This window comes from Phyllostomus hastatus, unplaced genomic scaffold, assembly GCF_019186645.2.
Source record: "Phyllostomus hastatus isolate PE091 unplaced genomic scaffold, TTU_PhHast_1.1 phas_scaffold_216, whole genome shotgun sequence".
In the NCBI taxonomy this organism is placed as follows: Eukaryota; Metazoa; Chordata; class Mammalia; order Chiroptera; family Phyllostomidae; genus Phyllostomus; species Phyllostomus hastatus.
In genome coordinates this window covers 5,895,549-5,907,832 of record NW_025334018.1, presented here as the reverse complement: position 1 = coordinate 5,907,832, position 12,284 = coordinate 5,895,549, and the positions used below count along the sequence as shown (strand labels likewise).

Below are 12,284 nucleotides of genomic sequence, written 5' to 3'. Positions count from 1 at the left end.
TTCTGTTCCTTTAGAGACACAAGTAACATAGTGTATTTATCCATAGATATTTATTAAGCACCTACCAACTCAAATCTGAAGTTAATAAAGTAAGTAGAAGGTGTAAACTCTGCATACAACCTATGAGAGCCAAAGGAAACCTTCCATAAAATACCCAATATTTGGGGTTTATATAATTTTGGAACTGATTCAACCAAGTATAGGTCAGTATGTGTGGCAGCTAAGAAGTAAACATGGTCACTAGAGAAATAGAGGTGGAGATGTGGGTGGATCTGGGTTTGGTTAGAAATGAATCAGACCAACCTACAGAGAATGGCTCCACCTTGAATAGACCTGCTATAAAAAGCCCATTATCACAGACTGCAGCACCCAGCAAGCTCCTTCAGGCTACATTCTACTTGTTCTTCTGGTGAAGGAAGTAAGTAAGAGGGAATACATCTAACTTTGCCTATTTGGTGTTAAGCAAGGTAGAAATCTGGATGTATACTCTAAGGCAAAAAGTTCTAGATGTATAGGGTTTTTTACCTTTGGTAGAACTGTTACTAAAAGTTTATTTCAATACAGAAGGAAAGTGGGGGCATAAATGTTTTTCTATGAGGCTACTCAGTACTCTCTTTATATTGCTTTATTTTCCATTTATTCATTCATTCAACAAATGTATATTAAGTACCTTATATGTGCAAAGTGCTACTCTTGGCTGATTATACAACAGTGAACAAGGTAAACTCCCTACTCTTAGGAGGTTACATTTTAGTAGGGGAAGACTTTCAGTAAATGATAAATTAACAAAAATTCACACAGTAATAAGAACAATGAAAAATAGGAGAGTGATGTAGTAGAGTAATAGGAGGTGAGAAGTTTAGATGTAGGAAAAGAATGACCAGCCAGTAAAGTGCTCTCTGGAAATTATCTTTTGAGCTGAGATCTTAATGACAAAAGGAGTCAGTCAAGGCAAAGGGCAAGATTCTAAGTAGGAGTAAACTTTTTTAAAGAACAGGAAGAAGCTAATGTGCCTAGAGCATATTTAACAAGAGGAACAGAGTATATGGTCATGTCAGAGAGCTAGACTAGACCATGTAAGAAGGGGCATAGCAGAGTTTGTACATCATTTTAAGTACATGAGAAATCATTGGAGAGTATTAAGCAGAGGCAGTAATATAATTGAATGTATTTTTTAACTTTTATTTATTGGTTTTAAAGAGAGAAAAAGAAGAGACACAGAGAGAGATCAACTTGTTGTTCCACTTACTCATGCATTCATTGGTTGATTTCTGTATGTGTCCTGAGCAGATAGAAACTTCATCCTTGGCATATCAGGATGATGCTGTAACCAACTGAACTACCCAGTCAGGGTGGAACATATACTTAAAATATCATTCCAGCCCAGGCCAATGTGGCTCAGTTGGTTGGAGCATCATCCTGTAACTGAAAGGTTGAGGATTCAATCCCCAGTCCCACACATATAATCCCTAGTCCAGTAATATACGGAAGGCACCCAATGTTTTTGTCTGTCCCTCCTCTCTGTCTAAAAGTAATGAAAAAATGTCCTTGGGTGAGAAAAAAAATCTTTAAAAAATCATTCTGGGCTGCTAAGTGGAAAAAGGAATGATAACACCACAAGAGTCAGAGCAGAAAGAAAGATGGGCTGCAGATTTTGGTGCAAGATGATGGTAATAATAAAAATAGTGAGCAATAACTCTTTGCTGGAGCCAAAATCTAGATGTTACCCATGATTCTTGTCTTTTTTTTTTCTCATCCACCCACCCAAACCTCTCCCTTTTGGCATCCATCAGTTTGTTCTCAGTATCTATGGATTGTTTCTGTTTGGTTCATTTATTCATTTGTTATGGTTTATTTTAGATTCCCCTCATAAGTGAAGTCACACAGTATTTGTCTTTCTCTGATACATATCACTTGGTATAATACCCTCTAGATCCATTCCTCTTGTTGCAAATGGCAAGATTTCATTCCCTTTTATTGCTCAGTAACATTCCATTATATATATGTACCACATCTTCTTTATCCATTCATCTGTCAATGGACACCTGGGTTGCTTCCGTATCTTCTTGGCTATTGTAAATAATGCTGCAATGAGCATAAGGGTGCATATATCTTTTACAATTAGTGTTTTTGTTTTCTTTGGATAAATACCCAAAAATGGGATTGCTGGGTCATATGGTGGTTCTTTTTTAATTTTTTTTGAGTAATCTGCATACTGTTTTCTATAGTGGATGCATTAATTTACAATTCCACCAATAGTGTACAAGGCTTCTCTTTTCTGCACATCCTTGCCAACACTTGTTTGTTGATTTTTTATGATAGACATTCTGAAAGAAATTAGGTGGTATCTCATTGTGGTTTTAATTTGCATTTCCCTGATGATAAATGATGTTAAGCATCTTTTCATATGTCTACTGGTTATCTGTAATGTTCTTTAGAGAAGTGCCTGTTCACATCATCTGCTCATTTTTTAATTGGATTGTTTATTTTTTAGTTCTAAGTTGTATGAGTTCCTTATATTTTTTGGATATTAACCCCTTATTGAATATATTATTTTTTTAATATCTTCTCCCATTCAGTAAATTATCATTTTGTTGATGGTTTCCTTCACTGTGCAAAACCTTTTTAGTTTTACGTAGTCCAATTTGTTTATTTTTGCTTCTGTTTCCCTAGCCAAAGGAAATATATCCAAGAATATATTACAAAGATTGATGTCAAAGAGCCCTTTATTGGCTAAATGTGTGGTATATATGCTCCATTCTGTGGGATTCTCTTCTTTCCTTTGACAGGGTCTTTAAATGGACAGGCATTTCTACTTCCATTGCAGCCCAATTTTTCTCTTTACAACATACTTTTTTAGTTTTATTCAAGAATTATTTCTCTACCCAAGGTCTTGAAGAGATTCTCCTATATTATCATCTTTTACTTTTACATGTAAAAATCCACCTGAGAACTACATTGTTTTGCCTTATGGAAATCCAATGAACCAGCAACATATTTCAAAAAAAAGTGATCCTTTCCTCACTGAATTATACCACCACCTCTGTCATAAATCAAATGTCCATAATGACATATGTCTAATTTTGGACTGTGTTACCTTTCATTGATCCATTTGTTCAACTTTGCCTCAATGCTATGCTGTCTTCCTTTATAATATACTTTGACACGTAGTATGTCCAGAAAGTCTGTCTTCATCAAGGTTGTCTTGGTTAATCTTCACCGTCCATATTGTCATATAAATTTAAAAAGTTACTTTATCAATCTTTACTTTTAAAACTTCAGAGATTCTGTCCTAGCCAGTGTGGCTCAGTTGTTTGGAGCATCATCCCATAAACCAAAAGCTCATGGATTCGATTCCTGTTCATGCCTAGGTTACAGATTCATTGCCTGGTTAGGGCACATATGAAAGGCAACCAACTGATGTTTCTCTTTTGCATCAATGATTCTCTCCTTCTCTCTCTCTCCCTCCCTTCTCCTCTCTCTAAAATCAATAAGCATGTCCTCAGGTAAGGATTACAAAAACACTTCAGAGATTCTAAATGGGATTTTATTGCATCTATAAATGAATTTAGGTTAGGAAGATTTGACATCTTAAAAATACTGAGCCTTTCAATTCATGAATAAAGCATAATCTTCCATTCATTTAAATCTTCTTTAATTAATCTCAGTAACATTTATAATTTTCTGAGTGCAAACCCTTCATGTCTTTCATTAGATTTATTCCTAGGTATTTCCTGATTTTTTATGCTTCTGTAAATGCCACCAATCTTATTTCATTTTCTAATTGTTTATTGCTTTTGTATAGAAATACAATAGATTTTGTGTCTATCTTAAACCCAGAAATATTTTAAATTTTATTTTAGTTCAGTGATACATTTGTATATTTTCTACATACAAACACCATATCATTCTGTGAGTAACATCAGTTTTGTTCCTTCTTTTTCAATTATTCTGTTGTAAATTTTTTTTCTTAATTTGTTGCTCTGGCTGGGACCTGTAGTACCATGTTAAATAGGATGACAGCAGGTGTACTAGTTTCATTCCCAAACTCAGAGATGAACGCTTCCAACATTTCACCTTCAAGTATGATGTTTGCTATAACATCTTCATATGTATAATTGCTATCTTTGTATTTATAAATCAAAATTAATGTTGAATTTTATCAAATGGCTTTTTTGTGATTTGTATAATTTCCCCCCATTATTCTGTTAGAGTAGTTAATTGATCAGTTCTCAAATGTAAATCAAACTTAAATTTTTGAAATAAAACTTAGGATGCATGTTCTTTTTATACAACACTGGTTCAGTTTACTATTATTTTCTATCACATTTTTGCTTCTGTAGTTATGAAAGAAATTTCCTGAAGATTTAGTTTCTTGTAATATCCTTTTGAGATCATGGTACTGAACTTATGGTAGATTCATAAAATTGAGTGTTTCCTTTTTCATTTCTTTACAACATCTGTGTGATGTTAGGGTTATTTCCTTCTTACACATAAAATAAAATTCACCATTAAAGTCAGGTGATCAGCACATTCTCTTCTGCTCTAAAAATTTATTGATTTAAGATTCAATTTCTTTAATAAATATAGGAAGACCATTGATGTTTTCTATTTACTGTGTTTCTATTTTGGTAGGATGTATTTTCCTAAAAATGTGTCAAATTAATTATTATAAATTTTTGAATACTATGCTCTCATCTTTCTAATGTCTATAAAATATATAGCAATGTTACCTTACTTTTCTGATATTCATTATTTATGCCTTTGTTGTTCTTTTCTTGAATAATCCTTTAGGGCTTATCAATTTTATTGGATTTTCAAACATCTTAGCTTTGTTGATTCTCTACATTTGTATTCTATTTCATTAATATCATTTCTTGCTTTTATTATTTCCTTCATAATACTTTCTTTGGGCTTACTTGTTATTCTTTGAAAAACTTCTTAAGATGTATGCTTAGGTTATTGATTTATTTGGCTCCTTTTCTAATATATGCAGTTAAGCTATAAATTTTTCATTGGGCATGAAATTTAAGTATCCTAGAGTTTTGGCTATTTCATATTTTTCCCATTTTCATTTTGTTCATAATATTTTCTAATTTTCATTGTAACTTATTTCATGATCCATTGATTATTTAGGAATTATAGCTTAATTTCTAAGAATTTGGAGACTTATCTCTGAGTATCTTTCTATTATTGAGTTATAGCTTTATTCCACATCATAGATAACAAAGTACATGATTTCAATCCTTTAATATTTGTTGAAACTTGCTTTATGAACTAGCACACAGTAAATTTTTAAATATTTTATATTTATTTAAAAGTACATGTATTCTGGAATTGTAAGGAGCAGTGTTCAATAAATGTTAGTTAGTACTTTTAATTAATAACTTTGTGGAAATCTATATCCTTACAATTTTTGTCTTTTTGTTCTCTCAGTTCTGAGAGAGGTGTATTTACCCATTTTGATTATTGATTTGTCTAGACTTCCTTATAATTCTGTCAATTTTTGTTGCATATCTTTTGAAGCTCTGTCATTAGGTATATATCAAATTAGAATTCTGTATCTTCCTGATGAATTGAGCTTTCATTGGTATGAAATATTCTTTTAGTAATGCTTTTTGCCTTAAATCTACTCCACAAACATAATTAATACAGCAACAACAGCATTACTTTAATGTTTAATACTAACTTTTTTCTATCTTCTTAATTTCAACCATTGTCATATTTAATGTGTGTGTCTTATAGGGAGCATGCAGGTTTTCTTAAATCCAGTCTGACAATCTTTATTTTTAACTTAGGGTATTTAACTGTTATTATTGTACTACTGGATTTAAATCTACCATATACTACTTGGTTTCTATTATCTCACCTGTTTTACATTTCCTTTCCTCTTCTTGACATCTTTAAATTAATTAAATATTTGTCAGTTAATTTTCCACATATTAGATTATTAATTATGTATTTCCATACTCTTATTTTTATTCTTACCCTGGAGAGAATAGCATGACTTACTGAGTATATTAAAAAATACTTTAAGCAAACTCGAACACTCAAGTATCCTAAAATACTTGAAATCCATTTACCGGCCTTATCTGATATTTCTGTTATCTTAATTCTATCAATCCTAAATCCTGAAAGACATGATGATGATGATGATGATGATTTCATGCAATCAATATCCATTTGATTTCTTCATATAGTTATTACTCTTCTTTTTTTATTCTTTCTGTTTCTCTGAGCTTTCAATTAGGATCATCCTTTAATCTTTCCTTTATAGAAGATATCCCTACTTAAGCAATTTAAGCATTCTTTTCTGTGGCTACTTTTACTGGGTATAGACTTATAGGATAGAACATTCTTTTAGAAAGATGAAGGTAACATTTTGTAGTCTTCTGGCTGCTAGCTATGGTTTCATTTTAAAAGCTAGCTGTCAGTCTTATTGTTGCTCCTTTCATAATAATACGTGTTTCTTTGGCTACTTTAAAGATTTCCTCAATCTTTAAGTGTCCAGCAGGGTTGTTGTTGTTGTTGTTATTGTTGTTGTTGTAAAGTATGTAGGTATGGTTTTCTTTCGTATATCTGCTCGGAGTTTATAATATATTTTGAATCTCTGTCTTGATAACTTTTATTAGTTTTCCTTTAATCTCATTATTTAAAAATCTCCCCAATACTGTACTTCATTTCCAAGCTGAATGTCTCAATAACTGTCACCATCTTGATAGCTTTCTGATACCCACACATACTCACACAAACTCAACACACACTTTCCACACTTTGACAACTTTCTAGCTGTTGTCAAAGAAATGTTGCTCTGGAACAATCTTATAAGCCAATATACAAAGCAGTCTTTTTAAAACTGAATCATATTAGATTATCTAGTGACTTCTCATCAAACCTAAAGTAAAATGTACCTATATTATCCTATTTAGAAGATCTTCATTATCTGACCATGCCTCTATCTCTGACTTTTAACTTATATCACTGCTCATTTGGCCAAATGTTCTGGGTTGGTCTTTTTTCTCTATTGCAAACATGAAAAACTGGTTCCCATGTTATAAACATTGCACAATTCCTTTTACCCCAAATCCTTCAACTAATCAACAAGGTTAGTGCCTTCTTAGTTTTCCAATTTAAACAAAAATATCTCCTTTACTAACAAAACCTCTGATTGGTCTAAAATATCTCTCAAACTCATATAGCACCATTATTATTTTAATTGTAAATATATATATAAAAGTATATATATATATATATATATATGTGTGTGTGTGTGTGTGTGTGTATATATATATATATATATATATATATATATATATATATATATATTTCTCACATCTCAATACCTAATTGTTTAATTCATTTGTGTGTATACTGTCTTCATAAGAACAGGCACTTTATCTATCTTGTTCACTACTGAAATTCCACAGCTTAAAGAGTACCTAAGCCTTTAGTAGATGTTAAATATTTGTTTTTAAAGCATAACTGAATGAGTGTAGAGTTCAAGGGAAAGGATATTGAGTGGAGGTATCAATTTAAAAGTCACCAGGTAGATGGTATCCGATGTCCAGGCAGCCAATGGCATTGCCTAGGAAAGGTGAGTAGAGATTTTTTTTAAAAAAAAAGAAAAGAAAGACAAGGACATGGCCATGGGGATTTCTAATCTTTTGAAACTGAACAGAAGATAAAAGGACAGCAAAGAATGCTTAGGAAGAGTAGCAACATGTAAAAGGAATATCAGGAGAATGTGGTGTCATGAGATCCAAGAAACAAAAAGATTCCATGCAGAAAGGAATGGTTATTTTACGCTACCTAGAGGTTGAGTAAGTTGAGGAGGAGAAACTGACCATTGTATGCAGCAACTTGGAAAACATAGATTATTTGATGAAAATCAGTTTGTTATTTGATAGTAAAGTTTTAAAGACAGAAAATCAAGAGGCTAGGCAAAGAAAAAGTTGGGTAGTAAACATTTTAAGAGCTAACACACAGAATACTCTTTACAAGTATTATGATTAATGGTAAACTTACATGTAGTCCATTACTTTCTTATTTTACACTTTCTCTTTATCCTGCCTTTTCTGTGCTTGCTATATTCATTTTCTTTGCATCTTCTGCTGAATTGATGAAGTTTTATCCCTTTTCTTTTATAATGGTTTAGAAGTTATGAATTATATTCTGTTAGTGATTACCCATTAACTTATCGAAATACATGTTTCACCATGTCAAAAACTAATCAATACATATTTCCTCTTAACAAACAATCCAAAGTCCATAAATGCTTTAGCTACCACTACTATTCATGTGTTTTACATTATTAGTTCCTATAGTATTTTAGTTTAGTCTGGTTTTATAACTTCTAAAGTAGTCATTATAATGTTTTTATATAACAAATGTTTGTTCATATTTATTAAGATGCTTAGTAAACTTTTACTCACCGGTTGAATAAACTAAACAGTCCTTACATGCTATTCCTTTAGTGGTGAAATAAAAGCCAGTCAAGAAAAAAAAATGTTATACTATAGAGAAGCAATTCAAGTCATCCTACCCAATTAAAACTACTGCACCCAGCTTTGGCCAATGTGGCTCTGTTGTTTGGAGCATTGTCTCATGCACTGAAAGGCCACAAGTTCAATACCAGGTCATGGCACATACCTAGGTTGGGATGTCAATCACTGGCTGGGTCATGTACAGGAGACAACTGATGCATGTTTCTTTCTCACATTGATGTGTGTGTCTCTCTCTAAAATCAATAAATGTATCCTCAGGCAAAAATTAAAACAGAAAGAAATAAGGAAGGGAGGGAGGGAGGGAGAAAATATGTCAATCATGAATTGTTGAAAAAAAGTAAATTGAATGAATGTTTATTAAGAGTCTCACTGGCTTAGCATTCCAAAAAGTCTCTCAACAAACTGATCACTTGAAAATTTGCTTTTAGAGAACTTATTTTCAGCCTATTGGTAAGAGTAAATTTTCCAACTTCTGACCAGTGGGCTTTACTACTGTCCTGCTGTGGGCAACAGGCAAATCAACAAGGATAGTCTCATCTGGAGCACACTGACATCCATGAGACTCTAAATCTTCTTGTGAATGAGATCATGACCAAAAAAATTGGTAGGTTTTGTAATTCACTCAAACTCTGTATTGATTTTCACTATGTAGAGGGTAAAATAAAGTTTTTGTGGCCAGTTTCCAATTTCAAAGATGAACTACTTTGGAGATGATGTATGTTTAAAATGTGAAAATTCACAATAATAATTTATATGACCTGGAAAAACAATACAAGAAAGGTGCACTTTTATTTCTTCTTTCTAGGTTCACTTATATTTCCAAAAGATGTCTGCTCTTCTGGAAAACATCATGGCCATCATTGACATATTCCAACAATATTCAAAAACAGATAAAGATACTGACACACTGAGCAAAGAAGAGCTGAAGGAACTTCTGGAAAAAGAGTTTCGCCCAATCCTGAAGGTAAGGATATTTGCCTTAAAGAATGTAGTCCTTGGTATACATTAATAATTTCAAAAGAGATTATTGTGAATTTCTGTGAATGATATCATTAGAAATTAAAATACCGTTAACCTTATATCAAAACAAACGGAATTTTTTTCTCCCTTTATAACTTCATATCTACTATACACATACATGTGGAGGGAACAGCCATGCACACACAGCCTATCTGAAGGCTAATAATATGAATATGTGCTGACAAGTGAATGAATATGAATTAGACTTTTATAATATTCTTCCAACATCATGGCTATGAAAACAGTATATTTAAGAGTTAGCTCAATTATGAGCTTTATAATATATTGATATTTGAAGTAGAAAGAAAAAAAAACTTGAAATCACTTTCATATCACCACATATGTTTAAGATTTCTTTCGTTTACGCTATTGATTTTAGTTTTCATCTAGGTCACAATCAATTGAACTATTTTCAGGAAAAAAATACAGAACTATGTTCCAATTCAATAGGAAAAATAAACATCCTCTACAGAGACTTTCAATTACTTAATTGATTACACGAGTCTGCCTAATAAACTCTCCCTACTGTATACCTTCTCTACAGAATCCAGATGACCCAGACATTCCTGATATCTTCATGGACATCCTTGACATAGATCACAATCAGAAAGTAGACTTTGCAGAATATTTTCTTATGGTATTCAAGTTGGCAAAAGCGTGCTATGAAACTAAAGCAAGAGACAAATTCCAAGCATTGGGACAAAAGCAGAAAAGGAATGGATATGATAAGAAACATGTAAAAAATGAAAGAAAAGAAACAGAACACAAAGACAATGAGGAGGAAGATACAGAGAAAAAACCCAGTCATTCAACAATGACTGCAAAGGAAAAGGAACAAAGATCCAAGACACAAAAAGAAAGAGGAAGGAAGAGACATGAGTCCACTACTCAAAAACAGAGTAAAAAAGGTGATACATCTCATGAAAGAAAAACAAAAGGACATGAACAAACACGTCATGAATCAAGGGGGAAAAACAAAAGTAGGTCAAGGTCGAATGAGGATGAAAAAAACAGGAACATGTCAAGTGTTAGCACAACAAGGAGAATAAAAGCGGACATACACTCATATACAAAAAATGTCATATTCCATGGCCAGTCAGGGTCCGACTCAAGAAGAAGACAAGATTCCCGACACGAGCACTCAGCAGACAGCTCCAGACACTCGGCCACTGGACACGCACCATCGTCTTCCAGGTCCCGGGCAGACGCACATCGGGACACACACAGCACTCAGGCCAGTGACAGTGAAGGGCACTCTGACGTGTCAGGGAGACCTTCCACCTCCTCCCATGGGAGGGCTGGGTCCAGTGGAAGGCACCACAGTGACTCCGCCCATGACCAGTCAGGAGGCAGCTCCAGACGGCCTGGTGGCCAGCAGGGGCACAGAGCCCCTCGTGGCCACTCCGACGATTCCCGGGAACACTCGGACTCTGATGCCAGAAGGAGACAGGCACCTTCTCATGGACACTCTGCTGACAGCTCCAGACACTCAGGCTCTCACCAAGCAGACGCATCCTCTCGAGGACACAATGTCGCAACCCATGGGCACTCAGGGTCCGGCTCAAGAGGAAGACAAGATTCCCGACACGAGCACTCAGCAGACAGCTCCAGACACTCGGCCACTGGACACGCACCATCGTCTTCCAGGTCCCGGGCAGACGCACATCGGGACACACACAGCACTCAGGCCAGTGACAGTGAAGGGCACTCTGACGTGTCAGGGAGACCTTCCACCTCCTCCCATGGGAGGGCTGGGTCCAGTGGAAGGCACCACAGTGACTCCGCCCATGACCAGTCAGGAGGCAGCTCCAGACGGCCTGGTGGCCAGCAGGGGCACAGAGCCCCTCGTGGCCACTCCGACGATTCCCGGGAACACTCGGACTCTGATGCCAGAAGGAGACAGGCACCTTCTCATGGACACTCTGCTGACAGCTCCAGACACTCAGGCTCTCACCAAGCAGACGCATCCTCTCGAGGACACAATGTCGCAACCCATGGGCACTCAGGGTCCGGCTCAAGAGGAAGACAAGATTCCCGACACGAGCACTCAGCAGACAGCTCCAGACACTCGGCCACTGGACACGCACCATCGTCTTCCAGGTCCCGGGCAGACGCACATCGGGACACACACAGCACTCAGGCCAGTGACAGTGAAGGGCACTCTGACGTGTCAGGGAGACCTTCCACCTCCTCCCATGGGAGGGCTGGGTCCAGTGGAAGGCACCACAGTGACTCCGCCCATGACCAGTCAGGAGGCAGCTCCAGACGGCCTGGTGGCCAGCAGGGGCACAGAGCCCCTCGTGGCCACTCCGACGATTCCCGGGAACACTCGGACTCTGATGCCAGAAGGAGACAGGCACCTTCTCATGGACACTCTGCTGACAGCTCCAGACACTCAGGCTCTCACCAAGCAGACGCATCCTCTCGAGGACACAATGTCGCAACCCCATGGGCACTCAGGGTCCGGCTCAAGAGGAAGACAAGATTCCCGACACGAGCACTCAGCAGACAGCTCCAGACACTCGGCCACTGGACACGCACCATCGTCTTCCAGGTCCCGGGCAGACGCACATCGGGACACACACAGCACTCAGGCCAGTGACAGTGAAGGGCACTCTGACGTGTCAGGGAGACCTTCCACCTCCTCCCATGGGAGGGCTGGGTCCAGTGGAAGGCACCACAGTGACTCCGCCCATGACCAGTCAGGAGGCAGCTCCAGACGGCCTGGTGGCCAGCAGGGGCACAGAGCCCCTCGTGGCC

The 12,284-nt window shown here is 36.3% G+C and overlaps 1 protein-coding gene across 1 annotated transcript; it reads left to right on the top strand.

Annotated features, from left to right (window-relative positions):
• Positions 1-379: 379 nt before the first annotated feature.
• LOC123804592 (filaggrin-like) lies at positions 380-12,126 on the top strand. The gene is made up of 3 exons (XM_045816953.1): positions 380-418; positions 9,310-9,468; positions 10,069-12,126. Exons 2-3 carry the CDS (start codon positions 9,331-9,333, stop codon positions 12,124-12,126), a joined length of 2,196 nt encoding a protein of 731 aa, XP_045672909.1. The 5' UTR covers positions 380-418; positions 9,310-9,330.
• The last annotated feature ends 158 nt before the right edge of the window (positions 12,127-12,284 follow it).